The sequence below is a fragment of the Odocoileus virginianus genome, chromosome 14 (genome assembly GCF_023699985.2).
Source record: "Odocoileus virginianus isolate 20LAN1187 ecotype Illinois chromosome 14, Ovbor_1.2, whole genome shotgun sequence".
NCBI lineage: Eukaryota > Metazoa > Chordata > Mammalia > Artiodactyla > Cervidae > Odocoileus > Odocoileus virginianus.
The window spans coordinates 29,533,447-29,551,600 of record NC_069687.1 but is presented as its reverse complement, the minus strand read 5'-3'; the positions used below and the strand labels follow the sequence as shown (position 1 = coordinate 29,551,600).

At 42.2% G+C, this 18,154-nt stretch overlaps 1 protein-coding gene across 1 annotated transcript in view; it reads left to right on the top strand.

Moving 5' to 3' along the window:
• The window catches only part of ADAMTS12 (ADAM metallopeptidase with thrombospondin type 1 motif 12), a 378,176-nt gene that overhangs the window by 196,567 nt on the left and 163,455 nt on the right, over positions 1-18,154 (top strand). Inside the window, exons 4-5 of the mRNA XM_070476558.1 lie at positions 549-745; positions 1,729-1,812. Coding sequence (XP_070332659.1) covers positions 549-745; positions 1,729-1,812 — 281 coding nt within the window. The remainder of the gene's footprint in view (positions 1-548; positions 746-1,728; positions 1,813-18,154) is intronic.

Below are 18,154 nucleotides of genomic sequence, written 5' to 3'. Positions count from 1 at the left end.
GGCAGAAAAAATCCTGGTCCTTCCACTAATACTATGGGCTGTGCAACTTTGAGGAAGTTATTTAACCAGCGGCTTTGAGCATCAGTTTCCACATTGGCAAGATGGAGATAGCAGTATGTACCTCAGATATTCAAGAGGATAAACAACCTGGCATTTTAAAGCCTAGTACCCTGCCTTGCATTCAGTAAGCTCTGAATAATTTAGAGGAGTAGAAGGAGGAGAAGGGAAAGAAAAAGTTCTCATTCTTGCTTGTAATATCCTTTTGATAATAAGGGATCTATTTGATAAAATAGGTAACAGTTATTTCAGAGCTGTACTTTGAACCTCCCTGTCATATTCCAATTTCACTTATCTTTGTTGTATTAATTATTTTCCATTTCAGTGGAAGACTGGTATTCTTCTTCCATTTCAATCATGTAGATAAGAATGTTATATTTGACCATTATTAAACATAACTTAAACTTACAGCCTTGTATCTTTATGAACATAAGTAAGTAGTATGTGAGAGAGATAGAGAATGAACCCATTATCTTCTGGTTAATGTTTAGACAGTCCTGGCATCTCCCAGAAACAAGAGCTACTGCGAGAGAAGTGGGAGAGGAGCCACTTGCGAGGCAGAAGCCTGTCTCGGCGTTCCATCAGCAAGGAGAGGTGGGTGGAGACGCTGGTGGTGGCCGACACGAAGATGATTGAGTACCACGGGAGAGAGAACGTGGAATCTTATATCCTCACCATCATGAACATGGTATGTCAAACCTCATGGAGGCATGGGCAGCAGGTGAATAGATATCACTAGAACTGCTCCACCCCCCAAATAAGAAATAAGAGACCTTTTTGTGGCCCTTTTATATTCTTTAATTTTTTAAATTTGTTTGGTTGCACAGCTTGTGGGATCTTAGTTCCCCAACCAGGGACTGAACCTGGGCCCTTGGCAGTGAAAGGGCAGAGTTCTAACCACTGGACTGCCATGGAATTCTCTAGTCCTACATATATAATATGTAATAGTTTTATGTGTAGTATTTGTATTTATATTTATAAATATGTTCCATACCTTGTTGAACTTTCCTGATGGCTCAGTGGATAAAGGATGCGCTTGCAATGCGAGGAGACCCTGGAGATGCAGATTCAATCCCTGGGTTGGGAAGATCCCCTGGAGAAGGAAATGGCAACCCTGTGAAAACCTGTGAAATCCCATGGACAGAGGAGCCTGGTGTGCTGCAGTCCATGGGGTCACATAGAGTTGACATGACTGAGCAACTAAATACACACATGCCTAGTTAATTACGGATGGAAATTCAAAGCAAATTACTGTTTTCTTAAAAACATGTATTCTAGGAAAACCTGTAATTTATCAAATATGTTTTCTAGTAGTTATTTATCAAATGACTGAATCCTTTTAGTATGATTTTTTTCTCACTGATTTATATAGAAAATTATATAGGAATTTCCACAAATGAGGAAACTGAGGCAAAGAACTGGAACATTATTTCTTCAAGATAGTTGGAGCTAGAATTGGAATGAAGTTAGTGACCCCGAATTTGAAGTGTCCCTTTTGCATTGTAATGTTTTCTGACTTCCCAATTGGTCATCTTTGAACTCCACCAAAAATTTCTGACCTATAAGATAAGGAATTGTTGCAAATGCATTACAGTGCTGTTTTTCTCCTCCTCCAGTATTTATCTGTTCTCTATTCCCCTGAGACTAATGATTTTCCATTTTTGACTGTAGGTCACCGGGTTGTTCCATAACCCAAGCATTGGCAATGCAATCCACATCGTTGTGGTTCGGCTCATTCTACTTGAAGAAGAAGAGGTAAGGCATGGTTTCCCCACCACACTTCCAACCTAGACCCTCACACTCCTTGGCATGCTAAGTCACTTCTGCTGTGTCCAACTCTTTGTGACCCTATGAACTGTAGCCTGCCAGGCTCCTCTGTTCATGGGATTCTCCAGGCAAGAATGCTAGAGTGGGTTGCCATTTCCTACTCTGAGGGATCTTCCTGACCCAGGAATCGAACCTGCGTCTCTTACGTCTCCTGCATTAGCAAGTGGGTTCTTTACCACTAGTGCCACCTGGGACATCCTTCACACTCTTTACCTCCTATCTTCAGAAGAGCTGTTGATGGACAAGAAAGAGGGTACCAGAAAGATGTCTGGAAGCCCATCTGTGTTATTTTCTTGGGAATTCGGGGACGTCAAGTGGAAGATGGAGAACATTTCCAAGATATACATACTTGGAATCATCTGACAGTCTTTGTATCTAGTAACACACAAATCAGCTTGACAGCAGTGCCTAAGAATATTCCACAGTGGATTAAATCACGTTCTGACTGAGTGATTTCAAACAGTTTGAAGAGATGTGGAAATATTGAACCTTTTTACTGTTTATTTCCCTCTTGCATAGTGACACATGTCTATGTTCTGGGCCCATTGGTCTCTCTGCACTTTTACTCAGGGATTCCATCTGGCCTCAGAGACTTACGGCACGTGGACATGCTGAGACTCAACTGATACCTCCAGCCTAGACCTGCTACTCGAGCTCCAGACTCATATCCAATTGCTTATTCAACATCTCAACCTGGATGTGTTCTAATCTACTTGAACTTGGAAACTTAATAAAATTCAAAAGGGAATTCTCGGTTACTCTCTGCCCAAAGCATTTCAATTGTGCCTCCTGCCTTTCTCCAGCCCTCCACTTCCCCATCTCAATAAGCATTGCTATTGTGCACTGTTCAGAAGCCTGGGAATCATCCTTGATCCACCTTGTTTTCTTGTCTTGCACATCTTGCAGCAAAGCCCACAGTGCTCCTGCCTTCAAATTGCATCTCCGAATCACCCACTGTTAGTCATCTCCACAGTCATTGTGTTTGTTTTGGCTTTATCATTGCTTTCCTTTTCATCTCTACCACAGCGGAGTCCTTCATGTTCTTCCTGTTGTAACTCTTCCCCACCCACCACCACCATAATCCAATCTTGACATAACAGTTTAGAATGGAAATTTTAAATACAAATTGGGGTGCTCCACTGCACAAGACATTTAATGGATTTTTGGGCTTCCCTGGTAGTTCAGTTGGTAAAGAATTTGCTTGCAATGCAAGCATTCCTGGGTCAGGAAGATCTGCTGGAGAAGGGATAGCATACCCACTCCAGTATTCTTGGGCTTCCCTTGTGGCTCAGCTGATAAAGAATCCACCTGCAATGTGGGAGACCTGGGTTTGATCCCTGGGTTGGGAAGATCCCCTGGAGAAGGGAAAGGCTACCCACTCCAGTATTCTGGCCTGGAGAATTCCATGGAATAGAGAGTCCATAGGATCATAAAGAGTTGGACACGACTGAGCAACTTTCACTTTCACAGAACCATTTCAGCATTTCTTACTCTGTCCTATGGAGAGTTTCATGATCTGGCCTCCTTCCACTTTCCCATTTTTCTGTGTATAACTCTCTGCCTTTCTTCACCACTTTGCACAGGGCTTCATGTAGGTCCTAGAACACCCAAGGCATTCTTTTTTTTTTTTTTCCCAAGGCATTCTTGAGCCTCATGGCCCATGTGCTTGAGGTTCCCAATGCCTGAAACGTCCCTCCCCTGGCTCTGCTCATGGCTGGCACCTTGTGAACTTCCAGGCCTCTGTTTAAATGACACTTCTTTAGAGAGGTCTCAATGACCAGACTTCCCAAAGCTGGCCCCACTTAGCATTCTCCATTGCAAAATGGAGTTTACTTCCTTTCTTAATACAGCTCCTAGAATCCATTAATATTCTGTGTATTTGTTTACTTTTTTCTTGCTTATCTCAGTCACCATCAGAATGTGATGGTAAACGTAAATACATTTCTTTGTTCTTGGCTTTATCTTCGGCACCTAACACAGTGCCTGGACATAAATGAATGAATAAATGAATTAAGTGAAATTTAATCAATGAATGAACTATCCAATCTGGTGAAATGACTTTGAAATTTATAGCTCTTAACCAGCAGCTCAGATAGATAAAGAAGGGCATCATTCAAATCTCCATTAACAGGAGTTGTTCAGTTGCTCAGTTGTGTCCTGCTCTTTGCGACCCCATGGACTGCAGAATGCCAGGCTTCCCTGTCTTTCACTACCTACCAGAGTTTGCTCAAACTCATGTTCACTGAGTTGATGATGCCATCCAACAGTCTCATCCTCTGTAGCTACCTTCTCCTCCTACCCTCAGTCTGCCCCAACATGAGGGTCTTTTCCAATGAGTCAGCTCTTCACATCATGTGCCCGAAGTGTTGGAGCTTCAGCTATAGTATCTGTACTTCCAATGAATATTCAGGGGTGATTTCCTTTAGGATTGACTACTTTGATCTTGCTGTCCAAGGGACACTTAAGAATCTTCTCCAGCACCACAGTTTGAAAGCATCAATTCTTTGGTGCTCAGCCTTCTTTGAGGCCCAGCTCTCATATCTATACATGACTGCTGGTAAAACCGTAGCTTTGACTATATGGACCTTTGTTGGCAAAGTAATGCTCTGCTTTTTAACACATTTTCTAGGTTTGTCATAGCTGTACTTCCAAGGGCCAAACATCTTTTAATTTCATGGCCACAATCACCATCCGAAGTGATTCTGGAGCCCAAGAAAATAAAGTCTGTCACTGTTTCCATTGATCTATTTACCCTGAAGTGATGGGACTGGATGCATGATCTTTGTTTTTGGACTGTTGAGTTTTAAGCCAGCTTTTCCACTCTCCTCTTTCACTTTCATCAAGAGGCTCCTTCATTTCCTCTTCACTTTCTGCCATTAGGGTGGTGACATCTACATATCTGATATTACTGATATTTCTCCCCACAATCTTGATTCCAGCTTGTGCTTCATCATGCCTGGCATTTCACATGATGTACTGCATATAAGTTAAATAAGCAGGGTGACAACATATAGCCTTGATGTATTCCTTTCCCAATTTGAAACCAGTCCATTGCTCCATGTCTGGTTCTTACTTTTGGTTCTTGACCTGCATACAAGTTTCTCAGGAGGCAGGTAAGGTGGTTTGGTATTCCCATCTCTTAAGAATTTTCCACAGTTTGTTGTGATCTACACAGTCAAAGGCTTTAGCATGGTCAATGAAGCAGAAGTAGATGTTTTTCTGGAATTCCCTCGTTTTTTGTGTGATCCAATGGATGTTGGCAATTTCATCTCTGGTTCCTCTGCCTTTTCTAAATCCAGCTTGAACATCTGGAAGTTCTCGGTTCATATACTGTTTGAGCCTACCTTCAAAGATTGTGATCATTACCTTGCTAGCATTTGAAATGAGTGCAATTATGTGGTGGTTTGAACACGCTTTGGCATTGCCCTTCTTTGGGATTGGAATGAAAACTGACCTTTTCCAGTCCTATGGCCAGTGCCAAGTTTTCCAAATTTGCTGGCATATTGACTGCAGCACTTTAACAGCATCGTCTGTTTGGATTTGAAATAGTTCAGCTGGAATTCTATCACCTCTACTAGCTTTGTAGTAGTAATGCTTCCTAAGGCCCACTTGACTTCACACTCCATATGTCTGGCTCTAGGTGAGTGATCACACCATTGTGGTTGTCTGGGTTATTAAGACTTTTTTGTATAGTTCTTCTGTGTATTCTTGCTGCCTCTTCTTAGTATCTTCTGCTTCTGTTGGGTCCATACTGTTTCTGTCCTTTACTGTGCCCATCTTTACATGAAATGTTCCCTTGGTGTCTCAATTTTTTTGAAGAGATCTCTAGTCTTCCCCATTCTATTGCTTTCTTCTGTTTCTTTCACTGTTCACCTATGAAGGCTTTCTTATCTCTCCTTGCTATTCTTTGGAACTCTGCTTTCAGATGATATATTTTTCCTTTTCTCCTTTGCCTTTCACTTCTATTCTTTTCTCAGCTATTTGTAAGGCCTGAGAGACAACCATTTTGCCTTTTTGCATTTTTCCTCTTGGGGAAAAGTGCCTTTTGGTCACTACCTCCTGCACAATGTTATGAACCTCCATCCATAGTTGTCCAGCCACTCTATCAGATCTCATCCCTTGATTTGTCTCTTTCAGTGTATAAGAGATTTGATTTAGGTCATTCCTGAATGGTCTAGTGATTTTCACTACTTTCTTCAATTAAAGTCTGAATTTTGCAAACAGGAGACCTGAGGTCAAAATGCTCAAGGCAAGTTTTTACTGTTTTCTGAGTGGAAACCTCCACAATAGAAGATTTTACATCAGTGATCTCTGGAGCCTTACCCTTTTCCTTCCTCTCTCCACTACCACTTCTACTTGCCTTAGTCACTCAAGACATACTCTGGGTATCATGGTATACCTACTATTGCCTTTCCTGTAAACCTTTTTTTTTTAAAAAAAGATTTAACCCAAACTTAGAAACTAGGCAAAACAAAGACTATGTATCCTTTCAGTGGCTAGCATGACCCTTCTCACTCTATGGAAATATAGATTTGTTTGATTATGGTCTAGACATGGTAAAGTTAGGTGATAACATGCAGGATACTGATAGAATACAGATGGGTTTTTTTAGGTAGAGATGGAAAGGATTTGTGTCCAGCAGAGAAGATAACTCCAAAGATTATGGTTTTATTTGTCTGTGGCACATTATATAATTGTGTATCTAATTTAGCAGTCTTAGTCCAGCATTCCTCTTCTTTGTTGTTTTTTATTTTTTTTTACTATCATTGCATCAGTTTTTATGTATCTACTTTTGAACCAGGTTTTTTATCTTGCTTGTCTCCTTATTAGTGAGTTAAATAAATCTTGAACATGTGCTCACCATGTATTTGTATGAGAATTATGTTTTTAACTTTTTGAAAATTTTACTTGACTAACTTGGAAGAAAATTATACTTGACAATTGCCATTACCGCCATTAGCCCTGTAGTTTGGTAATGTAGAAGGGTATATGTACCCTTTAAAGGGAAGGAACACAGCCCTGCCCATCAACATAAAATTGGGTTAAAGATTTACTGAGCATGGCCCTGCCTTTCAGAGCAAGACCCAGATTCCCCCAACAGCCAGTCCCTCCCATCAGGAAGCTTCTGCAAGCATCTTATCCTTTTCCATCAGAGAGCAGACAGAATAAAAACCACAATCAGAGAAAACTAACCAAACTGATCATATGGGTCAGCCTTGTCTAACTCAGTGAAACTATGAGACAGGCTATATAGGACCATCCAAGACAGATGGGTCATGGTGGAGAGTTCTGACAAAATGTGGTCCACTGAAGAAGATAATGGCAAACCACTTCAGTATTCTTGCCTTGAGGACCTCATGAACAGTATGAAAAGGCAAAAAAAAAAATGACACTGAAAGATGAACTCCCCAGGTCGGTAGGTGCCCAATATGCTACTGGAGAAGAGTGGAGAAATAACTCCAGAAAGAATGAAGAGACAGATTCAAAGCAAAAACAACACCCAGTTGTGTATGTGACTGGTGGTGGAAGTAAAATCCAATGCTGTAAAGAACAACATTGCATAGGAACCTGGAAATGTTAGGTCCATGAACCAAGGTAAATTGGAAGTGGTCAAACAGGAGAAGGCAGGAGTGAACATTGACATTTTAGGAATCAGTGAACTAAAATGGTCTAGAATGGGCAATTTAATTCAGATGACCATTATATCTACTACTGTGGGTAAGAATCCCTTAGAAGAAATGGAGTGGCCCTCATAGTCAACAAAAGAGTCTGAAATGCAGTCCTTGGGTGTAATCTCAAAAATGACAGAGTGATCTCTGTTCATTTCCAAGGCAAACCATTCAATATCACAGTAATCCAAGTCTATGACCCAACCACTAATGCCAAGGAAGCTGAAATTGAACACTTCAGTGAAGACCTACAAGAGCTTCTAGAACTAACACCAAAAAAAGATGTCCTTTTCATCATAGGGGACTAGAATGCAAAAGTAGGAAGTCAAGAGATACCTGGAATAACAAGCAAGTTTGGCCTTGGAGTACGAAATGAAACAGGACAATGGCTAACAGAGTCCTGCCAAGAGAACGCACTGGTCACAGCAAACACCCTTTTCCCACAATACAAGAGACAGCTCTACACATGGGCATCACCAGATAGTCAATACTGAAATCACACTGATTATATTCTTTGCAGCTGAAGATGGAAAAGCTCTATATACAGTCATCAAAAATAAGACTGGGAGCTGACTGTGGCTCAGATTATGAACTCCTTATTGCCAAATTCAGACTTAAATTGAAGAAAGTAGGGAAAGCCACTAGACCATTCAGGTATTACCTAAATAAAATCCTTTAAACTGTATAATTATACAGTGGAAGTGACAAATAGATTCAAGGGATTAGATCTGATAAACAGAGTACCTGAAGAACTATTGACAGAGGTTCATGACATATACAGAGTACACCATGTGAAATGCCAGACTGTATGAAGCACAAACTGGACTCAAGATTGCTGGGAGAAATATCAATAACCTCAGATATGCAGATGAAACCACCCTTATGGCAGAAAGTAAAGAATTAAAGAGCCTCTTGATAAAAATGAAAGAGGAGAGTGAAAAAGATGGCCTAAAACTCAACATTCAAAAAATGAAGATCGTGGCATCCAGTCCCATCACTTCATGGCAAATAGATGGGGAAACAGGGGAAACAGTGATAGACTTTATTTTGGGGGGGCTCCAAAATCACTGCAGCTGGTGACTGCAGCTATGAAATTAAAAGACACTTGCTCCTTGGAAGAAAAGTCATGACCAATCAAGATAGCATATTAAAAAGCAGAGACATTACTTTGCTGACAAAGGTCCATCTGGTCAAAGCTATGGTTTTTCCAGTAGTCATGTATGGATGTGAGAGTGGGACCATAAAGAAAGCTGAGAGCTGAAGAGTTGATGTTTTTGAACTGTGGTGTTGGAGTAGACTCTTGACAGTCCCTTGGACTGCAAGGAGATCTAACCAGTCCATCCTAAAGGAAATCAACCCTGAATATTCATTGGAAGGACTGATGCTGAAACTCCAGAACTTTTACCATCTGATGAGAAGAACTGTCTCATTAGGAAAGACCTTGATGTTGGGAAAGACTGAAGACAGGAGGAGAAGGGATTGACAGAGGACAAAATGGTGGATAGCATCACCAACTTGATGAAAATGAATTTGAGCAAATTCCAGGATTTGGTGATGGACAGGGAAGCCTGGCTTGCTGCAGTCCATGGGGTCTCAAAGAGTCAGACATGACTGAGGAACTGAACTGACTGACTGATCTTGGAGGACAAATTTTCACTCTTGTATAATGGTCTAACATATATGCATGCTTAGCCATGGTTGTGGCAGTGGGGAAGGAAGGTTCTCCTGAGTGTAGAAAGGAAAAACCTTTATGCTCACAGTCTCAACAGTAGCCTTAGTAGGAGCTCAATATGTGGTTTCCATGGATTAGACCCCTTTGAACCCTGCAACTCTTCATTCTCAGGAAACAAGGCCACCAATGTCTCACTGCCAGTGGAATCCTTTGAAAGAACTTGATTGGTCATTACCTCTTTGGCCCTATCATGATTACATTGTTTTTCTTTCCATCCTCATTTGGCAGGTGCAACGAGACACACATGAATTGCTGTAAAATAGCCACAGCTTCCTTTGTCCCAATTGCCAAATGTCTTCCTCATTCAAGCTTTTATAGAATCTCCAAGTGGCACAGGGCTCACAATCTGACAACAAAATTGCCATCCTACTGGAGTGTTGTGGTTAAAAATTCTCATTTTCTTGATTCTCAGAGAAGAGCTGGAGTTGTTCTTCACATCTTGGACTAATAAGCAGCCCTGAGAAAGAGCAGTAATGATTCCTTAACTAACATCGAGGCAGCAGCCACAGGCAGAAAGTTTGGTGTGAGGTGTTGAGAGGTGACTGCTCTTGAGCAGGGGGACCTGAGTTCAAGTCCTGATTCTGTCATCATCTCAACGCTGTCATCATCCCGTGGGTAACTGAGAACGTCCCATCACAGCTGCATCCCTCCTTATTCTTCATCTGCAAATGAGAAGAGAGTGGTGGTACACCAACTGTATGTCAAATGCTGTGTTAGTCACTGAAGGTACAAACATGAATCTAAGTCCTATTTCCTGATTCTAAGGAGCTTAGCATCTCCTGCACAAAGGCACAATGTAGAAAACCACAAACTGAGATTGCTTGTTGTGGAAAAAGGAAACAATGTGATTGCACTGGAGGCAGGAGAGAAAATAGCCAATCAAAATCTGCCCACCTCCATTCACACCTGGTCTTGTTCTAGTGTTGTCCGTCTCTGCGTGTGCCATCAACACGCGTCCATTGTAGGACCCAAGGACCTAGAGTTTGTCCATCACCCCTCCTTCTCCCGCCTCCACCCCAAATCCAGCCCATCCTCAGGTACTGCCAGTTTTCTCTGACCAACTCCATTTACATCACTTAAATTCAGGACCAGTTGTCTCTTCCCTGGGCTCTAGTTATATATATACTTTCTGCATATATATACTTTTGGATTCCTTTGGAGCTTGTTTTCTCATTACAGCCAGGATGATCTCTAAATGGTAATCTGATTATCTCTACTCTCCTGACACCCCTTCCCAAAGCCCATCCCTGATTTAAAGCAATCCAGTGTTTTCATGATTCCCTCTCTAATCTCTTACTGTGTCCCACTTGCTCTTAGGATAGAGTGATAGTTTTCTATTCATCATGCTTTCTCCTTCAGTACAGTCGCTCATTCGTGTCCGACTCTTCACGACCCCATGGACCACAGCACACCAGGCCTCCCTGTCCATCACCAACTCCCAGAGTTTACTCAAACTCATCTCCATTGAGTCAGTGATGCCATCCAACTGTCTCATCCTCTATTGTCCTCTTCTCCTCCTGCCTTCAATCTTTCCAAGCATCAGGGTCTTTTCAAAGGAGTCAGCTCTTCTCATCAGGTGGCCAAAGTATTGGAGTTTCAGCTTCAACATCAGTCCTTCCAATGAACATTCAGGGCTGATCTCCTTTAGGATGGACTGGTTGGATCTCCTTGCAGTCCAAGGGACTCTCAAGAGTCTTCTCCAACACCACAGTTGAAAAGCATCAATTCTTTGGCACTCAGCCTTCTTTATAGTCCAACTCTCACATCCATACATGACTACTGGAAAAACCATAGCTTTGTTGGCAAAGTAATATCTCTGCTTTTTAATATGCTGTCCAGATTGTTCATAACTTTCCTTCCAAGGAGTGAGCATCTTTTAATTTCATGGCTGCAGTCACCATCTGCAGTGATTTTGGAACCCCAAAAAATAAAGTCAGCCACTGTTTCCACTGTTTCCCCATCTATTTGCCATGAAGTGATGGGACCAGATGCCATAATCTAAGTTTTCTGAATGTTGAGCTTTAAGCTAACTTTTTCACTTTCCTCTTTCAGTTTCATCAAGAGATTCTTTAGCTTTTCTTCACTTTCTGCCATAAAGGTGGTGTCATCTGCATGTCTGAGGTTATTGATATTTCTCCCGGCAACCTTGATTTCAGCTTGTGCTTCATCCAGCCCAGTGGTTCTCATGATGTACTCTGCATATAAGTTAAATAAGCAGGGTGACAATATACAGCCTTGACGTACTGCTTTCTCCTACTGCTCATCTTGTTGCTCAGTATGTCTTCATACTGAGCAATTAGTTTACACCTTCATCTTTCAGATCTCAGTTCAAGTGTCACTTGGCTGAGGATGCCTTCCTTGAGATCCATGTCCAGTCATATTCTTTTATATAATTCCACAACACTACATTTCTTCTTTATAGCACATATCTGAGTTATGGTGGTTTTATACCTCTTGACCTGATGCACTCTCCTGCATTAGTGTGTGGTACTTAAGTGCAGAGGCTGGGTCTGGTATTGCTCATCACTCAGCCCTACTGGTTTAGAACAAATAAAGGAAAGAGTGAACAAGTGAGAGCAACAGTCAGTGGGTGAAGCTAAGGGTCAAGAGTGGCCAAGTCATGACAAGCCTATGACCCCTAATGGGATGTGGACCTAATCCTGTGAAACCTTCTGGATGATTCCAAACTGAGAGATGAGGTGGAGAGAGAAGCATTAGAGAGATGGCTCTGGGGCTCTGTGGAGAGTGACATGAGGTGGGGGACACGGAGGTAGGTCGCTGCCCTCAGTGAATTCCTATGACTCTCTTCTTCCTTATTCAAAATCCTACCTGACAGCTCACACCATTTTGGGTTTCATTTTTTGTGCTGGGTTCAAGAGACTTGGTGGTTAACCTCCATACATAAAATACAGTTCCTCTGTGTCAGTTGCATATGTGCTCAGTTGTATATAACTCTCTGTGACCTCATGGATTGTAGCCCACTAGGCTCCTCTGACCATGGAATTTTCCAAGTAAGATTACTGGAGTAGGGTGCTATTTCTTAGTTACTGCCATGTGAAAACCACTGTGGAATTCCATCACATTTTGAGGATAAGTTTGACATGATACTCATTTTGGAGCATCCTAGAGACATCTCAAGGAACAGAGGGTTCAGGCCAGTGGAAACACACACACACACAAAACCATGAGCTGGAAAGGTTTGCTGTGCTTTTTAAGACATCGTGGGCCAAGAAATCAGAGTGGCTTCACATATGAACCAACTTGCTCTCTTTCCTGTCCTGCTTCCATCCAGTCCTGAATCAAACTCTCATTTTCCCTTTATGACCCCATCCTATCTTTTGAACTCCCATTCTCCCTCAGGGACTCAGACTCAAACTTAGCCTTTTAGCCCTTTCCACTTAAGACCAATTCATTCAGTGACCTCCCTGCTTATGAGTGGGCCAGGGACTGCCCTCTTCCCTCCTGCTTCAGTGAGCAGTTGACACCGTGGCAAGCACAGATTTAGAGTTAGTCCTGCCTCTTCCTAGCCATAGAAGCTCTGGTAGGTTACTTGTGTGTGCCTCCATTTCTTCATTTGGTAAAGCGGGGATAAGAATGTTTACTTCCTGGTGTTGCTGTGAGAAATCAAGCATATTAATTCACATAATGGTCAGCATACTCAGGCTTGTAGAAACCATTCCATCAGTGTTACTCTCAGTATCATTCTCATTCTTATCATTGTCCTCATCATTATTTAGGTCCCACAGCAACCCTGGCAACTGTTATTATTATACTCATTTCACAGATGAGGAAATTCTACCCAAGTCTTTGATGGGAAACAAAAAAACCTGAAGGAGATAAATAGGATCTTCAGAAGTTGGAGACTTCTTTTATGAACAGGATCGAGACAAAGCTGGGGTGGGAGTGAGTTGGGATGAAGCCAGCCACGTGGCCCCAGATCACTGTGCCACTGAGGGGTAGGGCCTTGGGGTGTCAGGCTGGCTTGAAGGAGCAGCAGGGCTGACAGATAGGAAGGAGATGTCTGTTTGCACAGAGAATGTCTCTCCAGATTTAGTGTTGGGTTCACTTCTGTGAGACTCTGGAGTTAAAAGCGTGCTAACTTTGGCAACTCAGACTGGTGACCTCCCCTGTCTCCAAGGTGATGTGTGGGTCTCTAATAATCTATAGAACTGCTACTTTTTCAAGATAAATGTCAAAAATATGGGCAATGCATTTGTACACTCACCACTTTAAAAAAACCAAGTATCTCTTCCTCTGACCATCAGATGAGTTATTCCTTAGATACACTGGAAGTTTTCAAGTTAAACTTTTTACTGCTTTTCTCTCTCCGCCTGTTCTCGTTCTTCTAAGAACCTAAGCCTGGCTAGCAGAGCATGATCAGACTGTGCAGTGAATCACAAGTTCTCTAGCAAATCAATACATGATTTTTTCATTTTAATAAGAGAGATTACAAAGAGTACAACTTATAATAAAAGCCACGTTCTTGCAAAATCATTTTCTCTCTCCCATTTGGGACTATTTCTGCAAGCCACTGATGACTTCCTCTAGGTCACCTCCCTGTTCAATCAGGCCACATACTCAAGTGAATAGGAAAGGGAAAGTGAGAAGTGAATTGGACTGAAGTGGCTGAGAAAATGAGGTGAGAAAAAATGATGAAGGAACAAAATGGGAAATATATTTTTGTTTACAAAGGAAATAGGAAAAAAAAATTTGTGTGGATGGGGGTTTGTTTTGAGAAGTGCAGATAATGACAAGGATGTTTTATAGGAAATGTTTAGTACAAGTCTCCCCTTATTCACTGTGCATCGATGACATCTCTCTGAAGCTCTTTTGTATTTTGTGCATGCTGAGAGCTACACGGTGTTGAGGCATAGCTAACCATGGCTCCTGGGATCACGTGCATTCAAGAAACTTGAGTATTTCTTGGACTTAGCCTCTTATGAGACTTGGAGATGAAGAGGCTGAAAAAAGTTGTGTTCAATTAAAATTTCTTGCAAGAGTCATGACATTTAACAGGAAAGTAGTAACATGGAACTTGTGTTAAATGCCACATACTGTAGATGAAAGTTCTATACAAGGGCAAGTTACCGGGCTACAGATGGGCAGCAGGTCAGTTAATTGCACTTGCTTTGGCTGTAAGAGGAACTGGCAAAGGCAATAAGGAGAAAACAAGCATGATCTGGGGGTAGACTAGGGGCTCTGACATTTTTTTTTCTTTCTAATGTTGACAAAAATTCTCTTAACTACTAAGTTAAGAGAAAAAGAATTTTATTCAAGCTAAACTGAGGTTTATAATCTGGAAGGCGGATTCTTAGAAATCTCTAAGTCACATCACACAATTTTAACATTTCAACCTGGTGGGTCAAATGCTGTGAACCAAGATGCACATGATATGTTTGTAGAAAACTTCTCGAGACAAGGAGGCAGGGATGACTTCTTGGAAATGTCCCAGTTGAATCTTAAAGAATTAATGGATGTGTTGAGTAAGTTAAATGGAATAAATAAGGAGAGAAATGAGGCTTTCTAGACAGAGGAGGCAGCCTGAAGAAAGCAAGGAGAGAAAGAACATATATCTGGGGGTGGGGCAAATGGTAACATAGGCAGTTTGAATGTTACTGGAACACAAACTGTGAGGTTGAACATGAAGAGAGGGCTTCCTGGAGGCTAGACTTTGAAAAGTCTCAAGTCTTGCATGGTAATATGAGCAGACTTTGGTTTTGGCTGGATCGACCTGGCGATGGCAAGGAGGATAGATTTAGAAAGAAGAAAGAAGGAGAACAGTGGAAAGATGCTGCAATAATTAATTCAAGAATAAAATGATGAGGGTTTGAACTCAGACAGTTGGGAGTAAAGATGGAGAGAAGATTGAGTTAGCAGCACATGATGACAAACTGGGATGTTGAAAGAGAGAGAGGAGACCAACAGGAGGACACCAACTTGATGGTGGTTCCTGTAACTAAGAAGATGCGGGAAGAATAGCAGGTTAACATAGGGAGATAGAGGGTCAGGGATGTGGAGTTAGGGCTACCTGTGGTGCCATCCAGAAGAGTGTGTCCATCAAGAGATTTGGGTCCGTGAGTTTGAACTCTAGGGGAGGTTAGGAATGAGATATAGACTTGAAAGTTAATGTGTATAGGTGATTACTCAAAATAAAACTGTGATCAAGAGTGAACTATTAATAGCAATGAGCCAAAAAGAAGAAGAGCTACCCAAGAACAGGCCTGAGAATAAGAAGAAGAAGGAGAGCTAGGGGTCTCAGAAGTAGAGGGTCTCTATCTATGTTTGTCTCCTCCTGGTGGTGGGAGTGTGAGGTGGGGGAGATAAATAAACTATAACCGCCAATATGTGAATTGCTAAATCTTTCCAATTACTCAAAGCAAAATATTTAGAGAAGTGTCTTCCAACTCATTGGAAGAGACCCTGATTCTGGAAAAGATTTGAGGGCAGGAAGAGAAGGGGATGACAGAGATGACATGGTTGGATGTCATCACCGACACAATGGACTTGAGTTTGAGCAAACTCTGGGAGATGGTGAAGGACAGGGAAGCCTGGTGTGCTGCAGTCCATGGGGTCCCAGAGAGTCTGACACAACTGAGAAGCTGAACAACTTCAGTAGTTTGGAAACCACCAGTCCTGGCCTAGTAGCTGCAAAACTGGCATTCCAACCTTGCTCTGCCAAAACCAGCTCTGACTTGGCTGAAGTCCTCCCCTCTAAGACCTGGATCTCCTCACTGTTTAAATGAGCGGACTGGATTTATAATTCCTAAGGCCCTTCAAGGAAATGGACTCATAGTAATGCTGGGAAAACTGGAGGCAGAGTCCATGCGGCAGGGTCTGGAAGATGACTGTTTCCCCAGGACCTTGCTCACACTTGAATTTGGCTCAGTATCCAGGGAGAGTGGATATTTGTAGACATTCACGTCATGGGAAATAGATGTGGAAACAGTAGAAACTGTCAGACTTTATTTTTTGGAGCTCCAAAATCACTGCAGATAGTGATTGCAGCCATGAAATTAAAAGACGCTTACTCCTTGGAAGGAAAGTTATAAACAACCTAGATAGCATATTAAAACGCCAGAGACATTACTTTGCCAACAAAGGTCCATCTAGTCAAGGCTATGGTTTTTCCAGTGGTCATGTATGGATGTGAGAGTTGGACTGTGAAGAAAGCTGAGCGTCAAAGAATTGATGCTTTTGAACTGTGGTGTTGGAGAAGACTCTTGAGAGTCCCTTGGACTGCAAGGAGATCCAACCAGTCCATCCTGAAGGAGATCAGTCCTGGGTGTTCATTGGAAGGACTGATGCTGAAACTGAAACTCCAATACTTTGGCCACTAATTGTGAAGAGTTGACTCGTTGGAAAAGACCCTGATGCTGGAGGCTAGACTGCCCCCTAATTGGGGGCAGGAGGAGAAGGGGACAACAGGAGATGAGATGGCTGGATGGCATCACCAACTCGATGGACATGAGTTTGAGTAAACTCCAAGAGTTGGTGATGGACAGGGAGGCCTGGTATGCTGCGATTCATGGGGTTGCAAAGAGTCGGCCATGGCTGAGCAACTGAACTGAACTGGACTTTTCCTTAAACAGACACACATGTAGATTGGTGTGTAAGTTCTTGCAAAACGATGAGTCCAATGGGAAGAGCTGACTCATTTGAAAAGACCCCAATGCTGGGAACGATTGAGGGCAGGAGGAGAAGGGGACATCAGAGGATGAGATGGTTGGATGGCATCACCAACTCAATGGACATGAGTTTGGGTAGGCTCCAGGAGTTGGTGTTGGACAGGGAGGCCTGGCGTGCTGCAGCTCATGGGATGACAAAGAGCCAGCCACGACTGAGCGACTGAACCGAACTAAACTGAACCAATGTACTTGTTGTTGTTTAGTCACCAAGTTGTGTCCAGCTCCCAACCAAAATGCGAACGGGCAATATTGAAGTAAAAAATTGAATTTTTCCTAACTGGCAGTATCCCACCAGTGACTGTGAGCGCGAGGAGAACATTCTTAGAGGAGTTCCATCTGCTTCTGCTTGTGTGGCCACTTCGGCTCTAACAAGCCTTTATATTCATGGTTATCTAAATAAGGAGCTTAACTGAACTTCAGAGTGCGTGTGTGGGCTCTTCCTACCCACTGTAACACATCTGAAAGAGTATAGGTTCTCTTTGATTCAAAACTGTGAGAACTCACATATAATTAATTAGTAAGTTACCCACATAGACCGATATTTTAAAGCACTTTATAAGACCTATTGCAACCCTCTAGCCTTGGTTCGGGCCAATTGTTACTTTTAAGATATTAAAAATTTCTTGAGATAATTGTAGATTCACAATTGTAAGAAATATTTCAGTGAAATCCCTTATACCCTTTACCCACTTTCCCCCAAGGGTAACATCTTGTACAACTTTGGTACAAGATCAGAACCAATAAATTGATATTCATACAAACTACCTCTCTTATTCAGATTTCTCCAGTTTTACAAGCACTTAGGTGACCCTAGTGGTAAAGAACCCACCTGCTGGTGCAGCAGACATAAGAGACCTGGGTTCGATCCCTGGATCGGGAAGATCCCCTGGAGAAGGGAATGGCAATCCACTCCAGTACTCTTGCCTGGAGAATCCCTTGGACAGAGGAGCCTCCCAGGTTACAGTCCATGGGGTCGCACAGTCAGACACGACTGAAGTGACTGAGCATGCACGTTGATTGTGTCTGTTTACATTTAGTTCTATGCAGTTTTAATGTGTGTATATTTCTGGAACCTTTGCCACAGTACAGAACAGTTCATTACAAAGATGCTACCCTTTGATACCTCCCTTCTGCCTACTGACCTAAATCCTGGAAAGCACTAATCTGTTCTACATCTCTCTAAT